We start from the raw sequence: 23,194 nt of genomic DNA on the forward strand, positions 1-23,194 counted from the left end.
AAAAAAGGGAAAAAAAAAAAAAAAAAAAAAAAAAAAAAAAAAAACAAAGCAAGCGGTACTACATACAATTTAAAAGTTTCTGCACAGCAAAGGAAACAATAAAGTAAAAAGGCAAACTATGGAATGAGAGAAAATACTGCAAACCATATATCCAATAAGGAGTTAATTTCCAAAATATGTAAAGAAACCCTACAACTCAACAGCAAAAACCCCAATAACCCAATTTAGAAATGGACAAAGGACTTAAATAGACATTTCTCCAGAGAAGATACACAAATGGCCAATAGGTGGTGTATGAAGAGATGCCCAATGTCACTGATCGTCAGTGAAATGAAAATCAAAACTGTGAGATACCACTTCACAACTGTTAGGATGGCTATTAAAATTTTTAAAAATCTTGTCAAGGTTGTGGAGAAATTGGAAACCTTGTAAACTATTGATAAATGATTGCAAAATGGTGTAGCCACTATGAATAATAGTATGGAGGTGCTCCCCCAAATTTTAACAACTACCACTATATATGATCAGCAATTCCACTTCTGGGTATTTATCAAAAAAAAAAAAAAAAAATCGAAATCAGCATCTTGAGGAGGCATCTGTATGCCCTTGTTCACTGCAGCATTATTCATAAAAGCCAAGATATGGAAACCTCCTAAGTGCCCATCAATGGATGAATGGATGAAGAAAATGCATATATATACAATGGAGTATTATTCAGCCTCAACATATGGGGAAATCCTGCAATATGTGACAACATGGATAAATTGTAAGGACGAATGTTGTATGATTCCATTTACATGATGTATCTAAGAGTCCAACTCATAAAAGCAAAGAAAAGAATGGTGGGGATAACAGCAAGGTCCTATAGTATAGCACAGGAAACTGTATTCAGTATCCTATAGTAAACCATAAAGGACAGAAACTAACACACCATTCATTGTAAAGCAATTATACTCCAATAAAGATGTTACAAAAATAAAAAATAAATTATTGGTGTAAAAAGGAAAAAAAAACATTAATGGAAAAGAAAAAAAAAAAAGAATGGTGGTTGCCAGAGGTGGTGGGGTCACAGGGAGGGGCTGCTAATAAACAAGCATAAAATCTCAGCTCTAGAGATCACAATCTCAGCATTGTGCTTACGGACAATAACACTTGTTTTGTGCACTTAAAAATCTGTTAAGAGTAGATCTCATGTCAAGTATTCTTCCCATATAAAATTCAGAAATTGTAAATGATTCACATACAAGAAACCGTGAAAAGTAACAAAGCAGTAAAGTTAAAATGGTGAGCAGAGAATACGCCTTTCTAGAGTTGAAAACATGCCTATGTATACAGGTTAAAAAATCATTCATATTATTTTTGAGCAAAAATTAAGAGAAACCTACACCAACAGTATTCTAACAAAATCATTCAGTAAAGACATGGGGGGAAACCTTGCCAAATACAAACACACATACACCAAACCCAAGTACTGACAAAGAAACAAAAATTAGCTGTGCTTCACACTTCTGCAATGAAACTAATGAGATAATGAAGCAATAACATCATGTTTTTGTATCCTAGGTATACATAACTCCATGTAAATAAACCCAAAAGGTATGTTTCCAAAACATATTGATACTTCATGTGAGCTTTCGATAGCACTGATAACACTGACCACTCTCACCCATCACCTCCCTGACCACTCTCACCCATCACCTCCCTTGAAGTACTCTTCTCTTTACACACTGTTTCCAGAGGTCATTCCAATTTCCTGTTGGAGTCTCATTCCTCTTGAGCTGCTAAATGCCAGAGTTTCTTAAGACTTTTTTAAGCTTTCATCTTCTTTTACTCTGTACATTTCTACCTACACAATTTTGTCCATGGCCATGGCTTTGAATGACTACCCCCCTATTGAGAAATCCCAAATTTTTTATGTCAGGCTTAGAATTGTTCTCTGAGCATCAGACCAACCTGGCACCTCCACTTGCATGACTCAAAGGCACTGTCCAAGCTGGACATAATCTTCTCACTCATCTGCTGTTCCTTGTTCTCAAAATATGGCTTCACTAGACAATATCCATCCTTCTAGCTTCTGCTTTAAAATTCTATGACCTTTTATTATTCTTAGAACTAAAAAAAGCTCTCTAACACTTTCTAACTTAAACTTCTCTCTCCAGCTGCAACTCAGTCCCTGACAGTAGGCTCTCTATAGCCACCGGCCTCCTTTCATTTCCTTGTATGTGCCATACGCTGTTCCAGAAGTTTTTCATTTTATAAGCATAAGGCGTGTGCACGCAAAGTAATCTCACAAACAAGAGCGTGAAGAAAAGCATTTTTACCAGCAACGTTTACAAAGGAGTCCAGGCTTGAAAAAACGATCTAACTAAAAACACAGCAGGTATTTAAGGAAAAAAACCACCAGGTTACCAAGGTTACATTTAGTCTGTTCATGGGAAGAGGAAAAGCAGTTTTCCTTCATGATTATCCTATCTCTAAGGGGCATCACGTCTGCAGTCACTGGCACTATAAAGTCAAAGATAAATTATTTCCATACAGTTAACATGGTGAAGCATAGGGTGCAAGCTTCATTAATTTTGAAGATTAGTATTATGTTGTTCTTTGTCTCAAACTGCCTTTCTTCTTTAATTTTGGTATGTCATATGCGTAGGTGCTAGGTGTTAGTTTTTGCTTTTAGTTATGCAACAAGAAAAACATAAATTCATATTGAGATGTGAATACTGACATGTCAGCTATACTCACTCACCAACTAAGCTATATATCTACTATATATCAGTTTCCCAGAAAGGGTGATATATACTCACACCACAGCAAAATCCAATTAACACAATTCTCAGAATTTCAGTCAAATCCATGAATCCTACAAAGATCTTTGCTACCTATGAGTCAGATCCTTACATGTGCAAATAACCTTTAATTGTAACAATATATGACTCCCTAAGAGTGAAGACAATTTATAATAGCACAAACCTCAGTATCATAATTCCCAACTATAAGAGAGACATTCTAAACAATCTTAAAACAGCCAGAGCAACCACAGTGTGTAACTCCTCAACCCCATTTCTCCCCACTATCTGAATTACCTTTAAAGTCATGTCATCAGAACAGGATGCCAGGAGATTGCCAGTTGGGTCCCATTTGATAGCATTTACTTCATTCTAAAAATAACAGTGAACATTCACATTTTCGTTTCATAGACTTGGTTGTTTTTTGGGTATTAAACATGCATACTTCAAAACCACTCTGAAACATTACTTATTCATCATAATCACTTTAAAGGAGGGAAAAAAAGGTTTCTCACCGTGTGTCCCTGGAATGTTTTAATAGGTCTGTCTTGTCCTAACTTACAGACATGAATGCACATATCTGTACTACAAGAAGCAAAGGTGTTGTTGCTCTGCCAATCAACATCCAATGCTGGCGCTGAAAAGAAAAACAGGCAAGGTTTGCATTCATTCCACATGTACTGAAGCCTAGGAGCTTTAGTTTTAAACCATGGTTAGACATTAAGTATGCTATTAATAGGAACTTAAAATATTTTACTTTATACTTTTTATGGTATTAATAGAATTTTAAAAATTATGGTACTTAAATATTACAAATATTAATACATTTCAGTTTGGTTGTCTCCATGTGAGACACAGCCTAATACAAAGTACACTGGTCTGGTCACCAGGAGATGAGGGTTCCTGAGAGCTTGCCCTGTAAATTACTAGCACTGGATTCTTGGCTCCTCATTTGCAAAATGATAAAATTAAATGTGATGCTACACTTCCTCTTGTTTCTGAAATTCTGTGAGTGTTCAATGGATAAGAAGCCTTGTTTTGCTACTCCCTAACTAGTGGGCCCTAAGCAAGTCACCTCTCATGCTATTTTACTCTTCTGAAAAAAATGCGGGGACTTCCCTGGTGGCACAGTGGTTAAGAATCTGCCTGCCAATGCAGGAGACACTGGTCCGATCCCGTCCGGGGAGATCCCACATGCCACGGAGCAACTAAGCCCGTGCGCCACAACTACTGAGCCCGTGCGCCTAGAGCCTGTGCTCCGCAAGAGAAGCCACCGCAATGAGAAGCCCGCGCACCACATCAAAGAGTAGCCACCGCTCGCCACAACTAGGAAAAAAAAAGCCCGTGGGCAGCAACGAAGACCCAACACAGCCATAAATAATAAATAAATAAATTTATAAAAATTAAAAAAATAATTTAAAAATGGGGATAAAACCTTTAAGCTTAGTACCCAAGAATACTGTGAAAATCAAGTTAGATTATGTGTATGGAAAATACTATGTAAATTACAAGTTAGACAAACGTTACACTGAATATGTATCATTTCCACTGTCTACTCAACTGATAAATGGAATATTGCATGATTCGCAAATACATTTTTCTTCTAAGTGATTCTTGTCAAATACCTCTTAAAATCTACATCGTTGAATTTAAAACCTCAGAGGCCCAAAAGCTGGCTGGCATTTAATATTTATTTTAGATCTGATATGATTAAAGATTCTTTCCTTTCATTTTCCCTGGTGCAAAGTGCAAAGCCTCTCTATAATTAGCAATGCAGATTAAGGTAATGTAGCAAGTAACTGGGTTAAGCAATAGAAGCATATCAAAAACACTGGATTTAGAGTAGGCAGTAGGTAGCTGGGGGCGAAGGTGAGATTCAAAAACCAAGCACCCTTGGCTCAAGATGAGGAAAACCCTGAGGTGCAACAAACACTCCAGAGCCCTGCCTGGATCAGGTTGAGCCTGGACCTTCTTTACCAGCAACTGCTCCCTTTCTCGGCTCCTTCCCGTGAGCCACGGCCACTGAGCCTGCGCATCCAGAGCCTGTGCTCCGCAACGGGAGAGGCCACAACAGTGAGAGGCCCACGTACCGCAAAAAACAACAACAAAAAAGTTTTAAAAAAAAGTATAACAAAATGCTATGAAGAAAGCCAAGTATCTGTCATGCTCCACCAGGGTGTTAATCTGGTAGAGTCATCTGCAAAATGTTAAATAGGAGGCTGAGAAAATTTGAAACAGCATTCAAACAAATATACCAATAGGTTCAGAACAAAACAAAAACAAACTGTATAACCAGGTAAAGATAAGTGGAGGAAGCTGGGGAATGGTGCCATATGAGTTATATGATTAATACTTCTGTGATATGCCTGGCTCATAAGATACAATGATAACAGATTGGTATAATCTAAGAACCAATACCTCATTACTTTATATTTATTCCTAAAATTTAAAAATGAGGTATCACCTCACACCGTTTAGAATGGGCATCATCAAAAAATCTACAAACAACAAATGCTGGAGAGGGTGCGGAGAAAAGAGAGCCTTCTTGCACTGTTGGTGGGAATGTAAACTGATACTGCCACTGTGGAAAACAGTATGGAGGTTCCTTAAAAAACTAAAAATAGAATTACTATATGACCCAGCAATCCCTCTACTGGGCAGATACCCAGAGAAAACCATAATTCAAAAAGACACATGCGGGGGCTTCCCTGGTGGCGCAGTGGTTGGGAGTCCGCCTGCCTATGCAGGGTACACGGGTTCATGCCCCGGCCCGGGAGGATCCCACATGCCGTGGAGCGGCCAGGCCCGTGAGCCATGGCCACTGAGCCTGCGCGTCCGGAGCCTGTGCTCCACAACGGGAGAGGCCACAACAGTGAGAGGCCTGCGTACCGCCAAAAATAAATAAATAAATAAATAAATAAATGAGTCTAGGTAATACAAGTTCTTTAGGATAAAAACACAGCTTTAACATAAAATGTATTTTTATGTAGGTAATATGTGAGAGGTGTGTTTACTATTACTAGTCTCATTTTACACATGATGAAAGAGGCTAAGAAAAGTTAATTTGCCTAGGGTTACAAAATCTTTTAAATTCCTGGAGCTGGAATTCCCTGGCGGTTCAGTGGTTAGGACTCCGTGCTTCCATTGCAAGGGGCACGGTTCGATCCCTGACTGGGGAACAAGGATCCCACAAGCCATGCAGTGCAGCCAAAAAAAAAAAAAAAATTCCTGGAGCTAAGATTCAATTTCTGTGTCCTCCAATTCTGATTTATTTTTTGGTTAACCCATGCATCCTTCACAATTTATAAAGGTAACAAACCTATGAGGGAAGGGAAAAAAGGCATTTAATATTCATTTATTATTTTTTTTAGAAGCTTCATTGAGATATAATTCATATACCATAAATTTCATCCATTTAAAGTGTGCAATTCAATGGTTTTTATATATTACATTAATACTTTTAAAATACTGTGGTCATACATAACATAAAACTTGTCATTTAATTAACTGTACAATCCAGTTGTATCAATTACATTCACAATGTTGTACAGTCATCACCACTATTTTCAAAAGTTCTTCATCATCGGGCTTCCCTGGTGGCGCAGTGGTTGGGAGTCCGCCTGCTGATGCAGGGGACACGGGTTCGTGCCCCGGTCCGGAAAGATCCCACATGCCGCAGAGCGGCTGGGCCCGTGAGCCATGGCCGCTGAGCCTGCGCGTCCGGAGCCTGTGCTCCGCAACGGGAGAGGCCACAACAGTGAGAGGCCCACACACCGCAAAAAAAAAAAAAAAAAAAAGTTCTTCATCACCCCAAACAGAAACTCTGTAACCATTAAGCAGTAACTCTCCATTTCCCCCTCCTCCCAGCCTCTGTAACCTTGAATCTTTACATTCGTCTCTATGAATTTGCCTATTCTAGACATTTCATACTCTTGAAATATCTAGAATCATACTCTAGAATGATTCTAGATTCTACTCATGTAGAATCATACTCTTTGTCCTTTTATGTCTGGTTTATTTCACTTAGCATAACATGTACCAATTCTCTGGTGTTGTAGCATGTATCAGAACTTCATTCCTTTTTATGGCTGAATAATAATCTATTGTATATAGAGACCCGTTCTGTTTTTCCACTCATCTGCTAATGGACAGTGGGTTGTTCCTACCCTTTGGCTACAGTGAAAAATGCTGCTATGAACATTGACGGACATGAATTCGTTCAAGTCCCTGTGTTCAATTCAATTACCTAGGAGTAGAATTGCTGGGTCATATGGTAACTCTATTTAACGTTTTGAGGAACTGTCATCCTGTTTTCCACAACGACTGTACTATTTTACATACCTACTAGCAAAGTACAAGGATTCTAATTTCTCCGCATCATCGTGAACACCGTTATGTTTTATAGCCATCCTAATGAATATGAAGTGGTTAACTCATCTATAATCATGATTTATGCTTTATGTAAGAGTGTATATGGACAAAAATACAGTACAGGAATTAAAATATGGTAATTTAAAAAGCACGGTAGACTTTCATTCCTGATCAAGATGGAATAACAGGGACCAAATTTACCTCCTGCCCAAAACAACGAAAAAAATAACAGAATATATGAAATAATAGTTCAGAACTCTGGGCACCAGGCAATAAAGGACCGTGGTTCCTGAGAGAAGGGAAATCAACCAACAATGTGCCTCTATAACTGCTCAAACATATGATCTGGAAAAATGTCCAGATCTTGGCACAGGGAAGAGGAATCTCCCTAGGAAGAGATTAATGCAATTCCTGAGCGGAAGAGATAAAGCTCAAAATGTGGAAAACTGAAGGCAGCTAGAATTCCCAAAACTAGAAGGGACAGAGCTATGCAGAGAGAGAAAGAATTCTGAAGACCTGAAGTAAGCTGAGTACTAATCAGCACAAGTATCTGAAGATACTAGCTGAGACCTGGGAAAGAACCACTCAAAAGAATTAGAAGAAACAATGCCCAATACTCAAGATTGGGAACAGTGTCTAAATCCACCAGACTAGAAAACCTTTTGATTCATGGAACACTGGTCAGAGTACATCTAGGTTCTTGCCTCATTACCAGGAAATAAATAGCCCTACGCCGAGCACTGTTTCACTGCCATTTAACAAATCCTACAAGCGTGACCCAAAAGGATCAAACCATTTCCAAGTAATTTAACTATGTCCCAGAATAAATTCACAAATACTTATAAGAATATAGAAATATTCAGCAACTAACGACACAAAATTCAAAATGCCTCACTTCCAATCAAAAGTAACAAGGCATGAAAAGATGCAGGAAAATATGACCAAAATGAAGAGAAAAATCAAATCATAAAAACTGATCTAGACATTAAAGCACTTGCAACTATATATGGCTTGTTCAAATAGTTAAGTAGCAACACGGAAGATGTAAAAAAGACCTAAATCAAACTTCTAGAGATTAAAACTGAAACACGTGAGATAAAAAAACGTACTGGATGGAATAAACTGTAGATCAGATGCTGCGGAAGAAAAGATGTGTGAGCTTGAAAACAGCAGAGATTATGAAAAAAAGAAAAAAGACTGGATTAAAAAAATGAATGGCACATCAGTGTATTACGGGACATCAAGCAGACTAATAAACATAATCAGAATTTCAAGTTAAAAATAAATGTTGGGAGGAGGTAGAATATTTTTTAAAGAATAATGGTCCAAAAAATTTCTAATTTGAAGAAAACTATGAACAAAGAAATCCAAGAAGCTCCAAGGACAAAAAACATAAAGAAAACTAAACCAAGGCACAACATATGCAAATTGCACAAAATCAGTTATAAGGAGAAAAATCTTAAAAGCAGCCAGAGAAAACAAGACAAGAATAATAAGGATAAAAATGGTAGCAAGTTCAAATTGAAACAGTGTAAATAAGAAGAGGACAGAGCAACCTTTTCTTTAAAGTACTGAAAGAAAAAAACCCTACCCTGTCAACCCCAGAATTCTATACCCAACAAAAATATCTTTCAGTAGTGAAGGTGAAATGAAGACTTCTTAATACCTACAAAAGAATTCATCAACATAAGATTTACACTATAAGGAATGTTAAAGCAGTTCAAGCAGGAAATAAATGATACCAGATGAAACTATGTATCTGTGCAAAGGAATGAAGAGTCGGAAATGGTAACTATGGGTAAAAAATTGTATTATTTAACCCCTTTAAAATATCACTTGAAGGTAGATGGTGGTAAGTTAAAGATGTGTACTATAAATCCCAAGGCAACCATTATAATAAAAGATTTACAGTTAATAACCCACCAAAGGAGGAAAAATGTAATCACACAAATATTCAATTAATCCAAATGGAAGCAGAAAAATAGCAAAAGATGAGATAAATAGAAATATGATTAATTTAAATGCAATCATTATCAATAATCACATTAAATGTAAATAGCCTAAATATTGCCATTAAAAGGCAGACGCTGATATTGAATGAACAAGCAATATATGATGCCTACATAAAATATACATCAAATATAACAAAATCAATAGATTAAAAGTAAAAGTATGGAGAAATATATACCATGCCAACACTAACCAAAAGAAAACTGGAAGGGCTACATTAATATGAGACAAAGTAGATTTCAGAGCACAAAAAATAAAATGGAAAAAAAAAAGAGGGCCGCTAACTAAATGATAAAAGGGTCAATTCAACATAAGGTTGCCACATTCCTAAACGTTCATGCCCCTAATAACATTGTTTCAAAACACATAAAGCAAAAATTGACAGAGCTTCAAAGAAAATAGAAATTACTGTATTTTCCAATTATTGTTGATGATTTCTATACCCCTCTCTCAGTAACAGATGGTCTAAGTACACAGAATAATCACTAAAGGCCATAAAAGATTTGAACATTATCAAACAACTTGACCTAAATGACATTTATGAGAACAATGGAATAAATTAGAAAGCAATATTACAAAGATCTTTAAAATTTTTCCAAATACTCAGAAATTAACACACTTCTAAATAACCCATGGGTCAAAGAAGGAATCAAAATTACTCCAGAAAGTATTCTGAACTGAATGAAAACACATTTGAAAAATTGTGAGATGTCACTAAGTAGTAGTTAGAAGTAATTTATAGCACTGAATATCCCCATTAGAAAAGCAGAAAGGTCTCAAATCAGTGACCCCAACTTCTACATCAAGCAAAAAGAAAAAGAGCATGTTAGATTGATACTGAAAGCACGATACATAAAAGAACAAATTAATAAATTAAGGAATTCATCAACATCAATAATATCTGATCTTTGAGGCACACTGCCAAAACAACGCAGAGACAATCCACAGACTATGAGACAATATTTGTAAATACTTGATCAGACTTGTATCCAGAATATATAAAGAGTTCACAAGACTCAACAAGAAAACAACAAAGTTAAATTAAAAATCCAAAGATCTGAACAGATACTTCACCAAAGGAGACATACAGATGGTAAATTAAACCATGACAAGATGCTCAATATCATTAGTCATTAGGAAATGAAAATGAAAACCACAGTGAGATACGACTACATGCTCATTAGGGTGGCTACAATGAAAAAGACTGACTACATACCAAGTGCTGGCAAGGAAATGGAGGGACTGGAATACCCACTGCTGTTGAGAATGTAAACCAGTTTGGAAAACATAAACTTTGGAAAACAGTTGGGCATTAACGAGTTAAACACAGACCTACCATATATCTAGCCATAACTTTCCTAGGTCTTTACACAGAGAAATGAAAAACACAAGTTCATAAAGAGATAAGCACAGGAATGTTGACAGCAGTTTTATTTGTAATAGCTAAAACCTGGAAACAACTCAAATTTGCTTCAACAGGTAAATGGTTAAACAAACTGGTATATCAACATAACAGAATACTACTCATAAATCAAAAGAAATGCAAAATAATTATGCAGAGTGAAAGAAACCAGACACAAAAAGCATACATACTGTGCGATTCTATTTATATAATGTAAACTAGTTTCTGGTGACAGAAAGACTATCAGTGGCTACCTGGGGAAGGGGAAGGGAATGATTTCAAGGGGGTAGGAGGAAACTTCTGAAGCTAACAGATGTACTGTTTTGAGTGTGGTGATGGTTTCAGTGGTGTGTGTGTGTGTGTGTGTGTGTGTGTGTGTGTGTGTGTGTGTGTGTGTGTGTGTGTGTGTATACATGTCAAAATATATTACACTGTGCAATGTAAATATGTATAGATGATTTTACACCAATTATACCTCAATAAAGCCGTTTAAAAAACCAAAAAAGCATGACAGGAAAGAATACCATGGGTAAAAAGGTTATTTGTTTGTAAAATGACTTCAACACCATCTACCTCATTGGGCTGTAGCCAAGACTACATGGGATCGTGTATATAAAGAGCATCATCTCCAACACAAAGGTGGTACACATTATATAGCAGCTAGTAACAGTGCCACACACACACACTTATTTCAATTTTCCATCACTCCTAGGATGTAGGAGAAACTTTAGGCAGAACAGCCAGAGGACTAAGAGAATTCCGTCTGGGTGAGGACTAGAAGCAAAGGCAAAACGGGATTAAAACAGGTAAACAAAAACTGACATGTAAATGCTTATTAATGTGGTAAGTGTTAATCAAGCTGAAATGTTTAACATAATACTTGCAAAATTATGTTACTCAGATACTACTGAAAAATCATTTTTGTACCTTATTTGGCTTGCTTAATCACACTAAATAGAGAAATACAAAAAAGCAAAACGCCAGAAGTTGTATATTTCAATTTTAATGGTAACACTGTGCCATTGGCTGTTTGTAAAAAGTATGTTACCAAAGATTTGAAAATAACCAGAGTTACTTAAGTCAGGTTCCAATGCAAAACTCTACCCAACCACAACAAAATCTTGCAAAATGCAATTAAATCAGGCAGTACTAAAACTACTGTTCTAATAGTTATTAGGCATCTTGGTGCAGTTCAACATCAGTTCCTGTCCTCAGGAACCTCCCTGAAAGTAGGCACAAAAGTTCTAGGCTGCACAAGAGTGTAGGTACTAAAATCCAGGTGTCTCTACACATCAGGATGTATGCCCTGTTGCATGGCCGTATATCATGGAGAAAGAAGCACACTATCTTGGGGATCATATTTATCTGGTTTAACTATCAATTTCTTAAAAGAGAAAAACATCTAAAGCACCAAAGTTCCAACACTACCAGGAAAGCCTAATAATTTTTATTTTAGGTAAGCAGGTGGACTGATTTAGATACATAAATCCAAAATGAAAAATGACAATATCTAAATTTGCAGGAGTTTATGCAGTATTTTCATATATATGTCTTATGCTCTTAACAAATGGTATTGTTTTTAATCCCTCATTTTCAGATAGAGAAAGTAAGGCTCAGAAAGGTTCAATGACTCGCTCAATCTTAAAGCTTGTCAAGTGGGCTGGAATCGACATTCACACCTAGACCTCCTGACTCAAAAATCTATGTTCTTACCATTAAATATTACCAACTCTAGTTGCACCAGGCTGCAAATGCTTTTTTATGGTACATTTCACAGAAAACATCTGATGATCCTCTGACAATTAACTATCTGAAAGTCAAAGAACATCAACTCCTCAAAGGACTAGTAACAAGACTGATATTGGATATTTCAAGATTTTAGATGAATTATACGCTATTAAAAGTTTAATTAGGAAAATAGAAGAAAGTTCTAATTCTCATGTAAATTGTGAAGATTTACCTGAATGAAAAGGAAATTGTTGTTTGGCTTCACCAGTATGTGCATCCCAAATAATTGTAGTCTGAGATAGAAAAGAAAAATATACTGCTAAGAAGCTAGAAAGAGTTTATCATAGATGCATAAATTAGATGCCTAATTATATTAAAGCAATATGAAATGTCACAGTACATTTAATTTAATTTTTTAACATTTACCTTTAGTACAACGTGGCTATATTTCACTTCGGGGGAAGGGGAGGAGAGGGATGACTATTAAGCTGTTTAATTTTTCCCTGGTGACTTTTTATCAGTCAACTTACTTCAGATAACAATTACTGTTGTCTAGAAAGTACCAGACATTATATTAGATTGCTTAAGAAACTCCATTGCAATAGTGTATTTAATGTAAGATTTTTATAGCTGCTTAGCTATAAGGAGGCAAAATTTTGGTTAATAAAGTTAATCAGTTACTTCCCAATATTAAGATTTTTAACACTCACATTTACCTATAAAGGCAGCTTGAATTCTGACAATAAGTAAAACAATGTCTTTTATATTACATCAAAGTATGACATATAAATCTGAACAGATATATTCACAATTCCTTTAATACCCTCCCATCACTAATTTCATAACTTTGGGGTCATAAAATATTGTAGACTGGCAGTAACTATTAATAGGGCGCTTCCCTCCCATTCCTGGCCTCCTTCATTTTTCTTCCTCTTTTTTCTACTTCCCTTTTTGACAATATACAGTTAACTCTGAGTGTGTACTTTCCTGTATTAGAATAATCTTAAATCTGTATTCATTTTGGGAGGTGTGGTAAAGGCAGTAACTTAAGAAAATGGAGGAGAAAGAAGGCCATGATTTCAACCTATCCATATTTACCAGTCTTGTTAGGTGAAAAGAGCTGGAAAGATCTGGCATTTCTTAGATTTTCAATTAAACATTAGGAGTTCAGCTAACAGACTGGCTCTAAGATTTCCCATGAAATCTCTCCAGAGCCATACTCACTGATGAGATTAACTAGAAACTGTAGAAGGGAGGCAAAAAGTATAGGATGTATGACATTCATTATGGCTCAAATTCCCAAAAAATGAGGAGTGGTCACACAGATAAAGAATAAAAGGCATCTGAATGAGCAGATTCAGGAATGAGTTGACAGAAAATCTAAGAAAGCATTACTATTCCTATCATGAATTTATATATGAATTTACCAAATATGAATGTTTTCTTGTTCATGTGATTAGTAGAGAAAAACATTACTTTCAATTATACTCTTTAACAAATTAACCTTTACAGAAGTTAAATGTTCTTTTTACCTTGTCTACTCCAGCACTTAGGATGAAATTTCCTTTCTTATTCCATTTTAATGCAAATATAGGGCCTTTATGCTGCCCCAAGGTGCTAGCAAGGTTACCTAATATTCAAAAGGAAAAACATTAAAATTACTTTAAGCTTTATAACTTAGATCAACAATAACAACAAATGAAAGATAAAAAAAAAAAAAGCTTCATTTACCATCTTTAGTCCATATTCTGGCAAACCCATCGTAGGAACCAGTTGCTAGAAGTGTACCTTCACTCTGTCAGAGAAACACATTTCTTTCAATTATATAATCCAGAAAGGGTGTTTAATTTTTATTAAAATATATTATGTTTAAATCCTAAGTACAGCAGATCTGTGACATTCTCTGCTTCAAAATCTTCAGCTTTGTCTATTTGGAAGTGCCATAAGAGGCCTACAAAACACCCTTCACTGCTGTGAAGCTAGTAATTTTGGCAGCATTCAGTCAGTGTGCAAGCCTCGTACCCAAATCTCAAGAATGGCAGGAACTGCTCTGGAGCAGAATCAACATCACTCTTATGTATGCTAAGGTCTACTGCATTCTCATAAATGCACCATGACTAAAGATGGGGGTGGGGAGGTGGATTGGGAAGGACATCAAAATCATAATCTTATGATGATTTTATAAAAGTAAAAAGCAAAATCTTCCAGAATATTTCATTACGATTAGAAGTTTTTATATGATCCTCCCTCTAAATCTTTTACTGTCTAAACTCTGTGCGCGTGTGTGTGTGTATGTTCCAAACAATATTGTTGTTTCAGATGATCAGATTCTTAAGTATCACTAAATGTTTCTTTCCTTTGTTAATACTTTCCCAATATGAAATCCTTACCAATAAAAATAGCAACACAAGAAAAACAGCCAGAAGAGTGTAGGCTGACTTTACAGTTAATGAAGTGAGTACCAACTGTCAGGAACTACTCTACTATGAGGAGAAATCCATACCATTTTCTCTAACCTTATATTCCTCTACTGTGCCTTGAATAATGGTACAACAGAAGGACTTGATAAGGCCTAACTTATTCTATGGCAATGCAAGTTACAGAGTACGTTACACAGACTACTGCTGGGGTGATTCAACACTACTGGAGAGACAGAAAGAAATCCTGCCTTACTCAGTACTTTTTGATGCTTTTTGGCAGGGCACCGAAAACAAGATCACCTTTTCCAGACCTCTCAAGCCACCTAGCTGTACAAGTTAAGTGACAAACAAATGCTGGTTCTAGGGGTTGTAGACTCAGTTTTGCTAGGATTTGGAAATCCCCTCTAGTTCTATCTCAGGAAGAGGGAGCAATTTCGAAGCCAACAGCAAAAGCTTATTTCCAGACTCTGCACAATGGAAAGTTTCCTTTAAATTAATGGTCCCCAAATGGTTTACATCACAGACCGCTAAGGTAGGAAAAGAATACTTTGAAGATCATACATCTCACAGGCTTTTGCTTTAATCATGGAAATGAGCCATTAATCAATAGTAACATTTTCCCCTTTTAGCAGAAGATTTAAGTTCATAGTGAATAATAAATCTTTGAAAAGTTCACACTTTTAAAAACTTTAACTTGCAGTCCAGAACCACCAAGCTCAACAAACCATTTGTTAACCATCCTTTTCAGTGTAAAAGTATAAATTTCATTAAATTAACACGGTCTCTGAGCCAAACAGCTTAAGAAGGCCGTAACGCCTTTGACCTACGATACAGTAAGGTCCCATATTAAGAAGATAATTCTTAGTTCTGACCCTACAATCAAATAATACTGAAATGTGCTAAACCTCTTTTCATTTTTAGAATTCTCAACTTTATAGGAGGGGAAGGATAAATACATTGCTGGAAATTTAGAACTAAGAACACTAAAAAACCTTACCTATGAAATCTGGAAAGACTTCATAGAAACTGAGAACTTTAGCTAGTGTAATCATTTTTAAAGATAGATCTCATTTCCTGGAATGAGATTTGGAAGATTCTTTGGAAAGCCCCACAAAAAGTTGTTAAACAGAGGCCAGAGAAGGGTGTCCACTTGCTAAGGAAAGGACAGCTGACCCCTAAAATTCTTGGTAACACTGATACAGTCTAAGAGCCTTCTTAGAATTGGCGGCGGAGGGTGGGGGAGGGGTTAGGTGGTGCAGTGGGGGGTTGTTAAAAGATGGATACAAAGTTATAAGGAAGAAAAAAGGCAACATGGAATAAAGGAAAAGGTATAGAAACTTTAAAAATGCTAATTTCCACAAAGTAATCATGGGAATGGAAACAAACAAAGCTGTTAATCATGTATTTGAAACTGAAAGGGTGTAGCTTTATCAATAATGAAATCAAACTTCCTGGTAAGTCAGAGTAGTCAAAGATGTTGAATCAGAGAATTATAAGATTCCTACAGCTAGGATAAAGCTTGTAATCTAGACGAATGGTTCCTAAAAGGCAGCTGGCGATGAAGTTTTCATCAGTTCACAGCAAAATGAGAAAACAAGAATGTTTTTATTATATAGATTTCTCTTATACCCCCAACAAAGGACTTAGTAGTTAAGAACTCAGTATATGTGCCTGTTATTGGTTTTCATCTATTACTTCATTTACATAGGACCATTACACTTCTACTTTACATGTGATGAAAATGCAGTACAGAGTGACCGACCACCAATTATACAAAGGTTCTACAGCTAGATAAACTGTGGAGCTGGAAGATGAACCTTGGTCTGAGTGCTCAAGGCCAGTCTTTGTTTTTAACACATTTGGGGGTGGGGACTTCTAGTCTGTTGTTCTTATTGGTGAAATCCAAAAATATCTGAACAAACTGACATACCCTGTGATTAGTCCGAGGCTCAGAGAGGTTAAGTATATTAGTAACTACATCCATCATGGACAGTACAGTGATACTCACATTCCAATCTAGAGATGTCACATCCTTGTTGCTTGGGACATCTTGCCCTCCTTCTCGTATACAATGTCTAAGTACTAACTGTGTGGAGCCACTAGTGCTATTTTCACTAAGATTCCATATTCTTGCTGTTGAGTCTCCAGACCTATAAAGTATGCAACATATTGTAAATCCTCATGATATTCTCAAGTATCCCAGAATCAAGGCAACAAATTTACATTCTATATTAATAAGGCAAATAAAAACTAGACTATCAGGGATGGATTTCCATTTCCAGTGTTCATTTTGGGGGGGGTGGGGGTGGGGGTGGCAAACACTCCTGAGGTAGTAACTTTTAAGATTAAAACTTGTAAGATTACTTTATGAAGAAATAAAGGTTTACAGAGGCAAAATGACCACAAATAAGCAACAAAAAAACCTGAAAATGTACGTAATGTATTTATAAAATATGCAATATTTCAGTCAGATACTTTTAGAAATCCATTTTAGTTTCACTTTGAGAAACGTACCCTGATGCCAAGAGATCACTAACGGGGTTCCAGGCACAGATGAAAACTTCAGATTCATGGCCCCGTAACACAACTGCTTTATTAGGAGGGATTTCAACATCCCCATCCACTTCCATCATATCAGTATGATTATCTGCATCATGAGAAATAAATGGAAAATTCCAGTTAGGTAATATTACAACATCCTGGAGAAAAAAAAGAATTCTTAACTAGCAAATACCTCCTTCATAATATAGTGTAACTTTTTTTCTTCCACTATGTCAGTTAATGGTGAAAATGACTACACAGTATTTATCACTTGAAAAATAAATTCCTATCTTTAGTTAAGTACGAACATGCTTTTTTCAAAAAGAGATGTGCATCTAAGTTTGTGTTCAGATGGGGTTCGCAGGGAGCAGGAATAGAGGAAGACTACTGTGAAAGGAGGTTAGACCCAAACACAGCTAAAATGAGAAAATGTTTTGAATTAAGTATAATCCATGCCAACACTGCTCTGAGTTTCTGCCAGTAGGGGCTGCTGGTATCATTCATATAACATCATGGTTGCCTTTATATCTCCATGTCAAAGCTTCATTGTTTTTGTTAATGACTAGTGTTACAGATTATATTTAGAAATGAAATGCAGATATGAAATTCACTTAACAATAGAAAAGTGGTTTCTAAATATGTAAAAAAGCAAATAAAATCCATGAAAGTAAATCTAGCTTTATGGAGCTTTAGGCATTTAAAAATCTGAATTGTGTGATACAAGTTAGGGGAACAAGTTGCAAAAATGAAATAGATAATGTTATTTCAGCTAAAATGAGGCACCCCCATAAAGCAAGTATCTTTTCTGCGAAGGAACTTAAAAAAATTCTTCTCTCGGCTCACTTGCTATAGTATGTGCTCCATTCTCCTCCCCATTTGCCGTGTTTTCTCCATTTTTTGCAGATCCTTGTTGGTTTGTTGCAGCTGCGGCAGCTGCAGCAGCTGCTGCTTGTTGCTGTGCAAGTTTATCTCTGTAAGCTTGTTGTCTTGTTTGTACTACATCAGGCATTACGGCATCTATCAGTGACAGAGACTCTATTGGTCGACCATCAAACAAGGTACCATCCTGGATTTGAAAAATTGTGAGAAGAGAAAATCAAAGGTAACACATTTAGAGTAATTTGTATTCATAGAAGTCAACAGCAGAAATGGAAATCTTCATTCCAAGAAAAAACACTTTCAGATAATTTTCTGAATGCATGTAAGAAGGAAAGGAATCAGGAGGGAAGAAGGAACCTACAAGATGCACCGCAAACAGCTGCTTAAATCCTCCTCACAGAGTTCATATTGTTAGATGCTGCACAGACTAAAGCTGAAATTTTCAAAGGAATAAAAAAAGTAGGTCTGTATGATAAAAAAGGCTTATTAATTATATTCCAAAGTTCTGTTAGTCAAAAGCAATATGGAATAGTTCATACAATGATAAGAGATTTGGTGCCACGTTTTAGTAAATATTCAATACTTCTTTACAACTGAAAACTTTTAAAATAGTTTTGTTGAACTCAAAAGTTTCTTGTGATTTGATTAAAATATTAAAACAGAAATATACATCAGATATTATGTTATACAAGCATCTCATTTTACTAATGTTGAAATACGAGCACCACAAGGTTAAAGACTTGCAGTTCCACAGCTAGTCAATGGCAGCTGGAATCTGTTAACTGGTGCTATTGAAAGCACAATCAAAAGACCAACACTCCCACCATCGCCTGGTAACTTGTTATAAATGTAGATTCAAACCTACAGAATCAAAATCTCTGAAGGGCTCGGGAATCCCTGTTGTAACAAGCTCTCTGGGGGAGTCTTATGCACACTAACATTTGAGAAGTACCGCCATAACTCACAGGCTAATGCTCTTTAATTTTATCAAGTTGCTATAATTTTCCAAAGCTCCTCTCACTGATATTCGGAAGTTCAAAATGAGCTCTTCGGCAAGCACAAGAAGAGACACAGATACAGAGCAAGTCAGAAATAGAAACAGTGCATATTAGATAGGAATATGCACATGTGAAGCCTGGCTCACTTAAGCCAGTGAACATGCACTATTGATAATCTACAGCAGTGTGATGGGGTGCTCCGAGTTACAAAACACAGCACATCTTTCTGAACTGCCAATTGTAATGGAGTATTTGAGGAGCAGGAGAAAGTATTTAAACTTATAAGTAACTTAAAAATATTAAAACCAATACAGCTACATTGTGGAGTACTATATTAAACCTACAAAAAAATTTTTCAGAAAAAATGAGACTTCATCTCTGGCCACTGGTACAAACTGTTTATCATCCTCTGCAATAAACGATACTGTTGGGAGAGAAAGTGCTAAAAGACAATGAGGACACTTTTAATTTAGTATTAGTGGATTTTTCAGTTACTAGACATGAGGAAACGAAAAAATAATCCATTTAACAGACTATATAATTATAGTAATAAATAGTGACGTAGAAACCATGGATGCTTCAGTTTTTAAAATACCTGCAAAAGGAAAGCGGGATATGTTCATCTCTGAAATGAAAGTAAGGCAAAAAAGCTCCACTTGTCATAAATCCTGACCACATGTGAAGATTTTCAGCTACACCAGGGTTTGCAAACTCCTTCTGTATAAGACTAGACAGTAAATATTCTGGGCTTTGCAGACCATAAGGTCTCTGTCACAACCGCTCAATGCTGCCACTGTGGCACAAAAGCAGCCAGATCCTATGAAAATGAAGGAGCATGGCTGCGTCCCAGGCAAACTTTACAGAAACGAGCAAGACAGGATTTGGCTCATGGGTCATAGTTGGCTGACACATGAGTTAAACTGCCTATACCATACAGACCTAGGTAATAGTAGCAAGAGTTGTCTTTAATTATAAACTTCCTTCCAAAATCTGTTATAACCAAATAACCTGAGAATTTCTAACTTCTCAATCAATTATGCTCTCAGTATGCCACAGCACAATTTTCTTATTTTAAAGAAAATTATTGCTTACTGTATACTTATAAAAACCATGTAAAGAGAAGTAAGATAATGGCTCTTACAGTTGGGAGCCAACATGCCTTGGCTGTATGACCTGACCACCACATTAGGAATAATGCCCTTCAATCTTGTTTACCTGGTGAAGCTGAAGTCAGATAATGAATGAGTAAGCAAGATACCAGATACTGAAGGAAACATTTAGGAGTAAGAATCAGTATTTGAGCTAAGCCTTCCTTACCTCATTAATACTAACTTCTGCCTCTACATACTGGAGACCTTTCTGGATGATAGAAATCAATGCAGCAGGCGGGACGAGGGCACCATTTATGTTAGACTGACTGATATGGCTTTCTATACCAAAGGTGAACGCTGAATGAGAAAATCCTGAAAGCAAAAGAAAAGGTATAACAATTTATTCTCCAAGTGGCAACATGCTATGTGACACAAATGAAAGACCTCTACAGTCTTTCAAAATCACATTCCACCCATCTGAAATCCCAGACTGTTAGCTAAGGTTAAATATGTTTTTAAACAAAATAAGTATCAAAATCCAAACAAGTTAACCTTTATGTATTTTCCTTTTCACCTTAATTACATAATGGTGGCACATAATTTTCCTCAACAAATATAGTATCAAACTTTAAAACTGGAAAAAGGCCTTTGTAGACCATGTGACTCAACTGCTTCACTCAAGATAATTTAGCCCAAGGTATACTGACATTTAATATTTCTGTAGTATATTTAAATTTCTACATATAAATCATCACACACCTTATAAATTCAATATTTTGCAGGTTATTTTTAAAAACTACCTAGGAAATTAAAAGCAAACTAATATAAGGAATGAAAACTGAAATTTAATAAAGAATAATAATTTGTATGCTTAAATTTCATTGTATGTATGATTAAGTGTTAAAAAAAGTTACTAATTCTTTGCTACTTAGTAATAACCCATCTAAATGAAAGCTTTAGAAAATGAAGAGTTGGCAAGTGAAAATCCAATTTGATTGTCCAACAATTCTTCAATTTTAATTGGAAATACTTAAACCAAAACATTCACATAACAAAAATCTCTTTACGCTGGCCTTGATTTTTTTTAACTAAAGTCAAGTCCTAATTCAAAAGTAAAATTCTAGTAAACTGATAGGCCCAAGGGTGGTTATTTTCTTTACCAACATTATCATCCTCCGCAGAGCTTATCATTAAATAGTAACTGTCATTAATGTATTTTAAATAATTCAATTCTACATCTGTACAGAATGTTAAGAAAGCTTCATACTAAATAAAGTAAACGAACATGGGCTTATTTGGGTCTTGGTTAAACTAATTTAATCCATATAATGTGTTATCTAGCCTGTCTATCCTAGCTGTTTAGTGCTTAATTAGTCCATGTCTTTTTCCATTTTGTGCTCCCACTCTCAGGCTCCTTGTGGCACTTACGAACAGTCTATAATAAAATACTGTGGGCTCACAAATAGCATGTGGCTAGGAGAAACTTTAATTGGTTAATAGAGAGCCAAAGTACACCAAGGTTGATTTTCCTTAGGGGTGCTCCTTCCTTACCTCTTTGGGACACCTAACCATTCCTGTAAATACCCATAGTGAGAAGTAAAAAGATGTTACCTTTAAGACTTGAATTTTGACTTCTTGATTTCGCCCACAGACAAGATCATTATTAAACGCATGTACAGTCTGCAACTTAACCTGAGCTCACAAGGAAGGCTAAGAAACATACAAATAAAAAATGCACCATTTTGCATTGTCCCTGTCAGGAAACCCACAACTACTTGAGCGTGAGCAGACTCCAGATCACCAGGATAGGAAGCTGAGAAAAAAGACTGGGAAGGATGGGGAGAAAGGGTGAGAGATACAGCAGTGAAATCCATGAGCAGTGAGGTTGGAGACTCCTGTTCTCAATTTCATATCCCTCCCCAAATAAATTCTGCAGTAGATCATAAATAGAAAAATAAAGCTAAACAGCCTAGTGGCTTAGGGATTTAAAAAGACTTCAAGATAGATGATATCACTTACAGAGGGCCTATACCATGCACACACATATACTTTTATTACTTTATTATCTGAATTAGCAGGTGTGAAAACAGTTACATAGACAATAAGGATTCATTCAGGGACCATGGCCGTCACCACGGCGTTCTCCCAGTCCTACTGAACGGTTAGAATATGGTCAAGGATAAAGTTAAGGCAGAGCGAGCTCCTGTTTATTAACAGAAAATAAAAGACTGCATCATTGTTCTTGTTTCATCTCAGGGTATTAGAAAGTGGCATCAGTAGTGCATGAAACATTAAGACACTTTATTAGCAAGTTATTTTGATCTTCATAAGCCTTCTAAATTGTAGCAGAGTCTATGATTTCTGTACTCCAACTCCTAAGTACAATTTAAATAATCATGAATTACACTTAACCCTGTTTAATTAGATGGTAGAGTCCGAACTTATGTCAAAGAATATCCTAAGAGTTGCAGGTAGAACGACGTCAATTTTTGGCTGGAATGTTGCCTATAACCCCAATTTTTTTTGTGGGGTCAGGTGCTCACTGCCATCTCAAGTTATTACGTATGTGCTTAGAGTGTTCTCAAATAGCAAGAAAACAACCCTAAAGCGGCCATTAGCACAGTTTTGGCACTTATTGCTAATGTTTACCCTAAAGAAGGTCCATACTTAAATGCTCTGCTGTAAATACATGCTGAACTCAGCTATAACTTTTTATTTCTAGTTACAGCATTACACGACAGCTTAAAATCATTATGTTCAAAACTACTCTTCTGGGCTTCCCTGGTGGCGCAGTGGTTGAGAGTCCGCCTGCCGATGCAGGGGACATGGGTTCGTACCCCGGTCCGGGAGGATCCCACATGCCGCGGAGCGGCTGGGCCCTTGAGCCATGGCCACTGAGCCTGCGCTCCGCAGCGGGAGAGGCCACAGCAGTGAGAGGCCCACGTACCGCAAAAAAAAAAAAAAAAAA

General features: G+C 36.4%; 1 protein-coding gene across 4 annotated transcripts in view; it reads right to left on the minus strand.

The window, feature by feature from the left end:
- TBL1XR1 (TBL1X/Y related 1) overlaps nucleotides 1–23,194 on the minus strand; it is a 180,603-nt gene that overhangs the window by 10,341 nt on the left and 147,068 nt on the right. For all 4 annotated transcript variants that reach the window (XM_024755139.1, XM_024755141.1, XM_024755140.1 and 1 more), the window contains 9 exons: nucleotides 20,453–20,598; nucleotides 18,102–18,324; nucleotides 17,232–17,364; nucleotides 16,726–16,867; nucleotides 14,029–14,092; nucleotides 13,830–13,927; nucleotides 12,530–12,590; nucleotides 3,302–3,423; nucleotides 3,084–3,158 (listed from right to left, as the gene is read on the minus strand). In XM_024755139.1, coding sequence (XP_024610907.1) covers nucleotides 3,084–3,158; nucleotides 3,302–3,423; nucleotides 12,530–12,590; nucleotides 13,830–13,927; nucleotides 14,029–14,092; nucleotides 16,726–16,867; nucleotides 17,232–17,364; nucleotides 18,102–18,324; nucleotides 20,453–20,598 — 1,064 coding nt within the window. The remainder of the gene's footprint in view (nucleotides 1–3,083; nucleotides 3,159–3,301; nucleotides 3,424–12,529; nucleotides 12,591–13,829; nucleotides 13,928–14,028; nucleotides 14,093–16,725; nucleotides 16,868–17,231; nucleotides 17,365–18,101; nucleotides 18,325–20,452; nucleotides 20,599–23,194) is intronic.

This window comes from Neophocaena asiaeorientalis, unplaced genomic scaffold (genome assembly GCF_003031525.2).
Source record: "Neophocaena asiaeorientalis asiaeorientalis breed wild unplaced genomic scaffold, Neophocaena_asiaeorientalis_V1.1 scaffold188, whole genome shotgun sequence".
NCBI classification, from domain to species: Eukaryota; Metazoa; Chordata; class Mammalia; order Artiodactyla; family Phocoenidae; genus Neophocaena; species Neophocaena asiaeorientalis.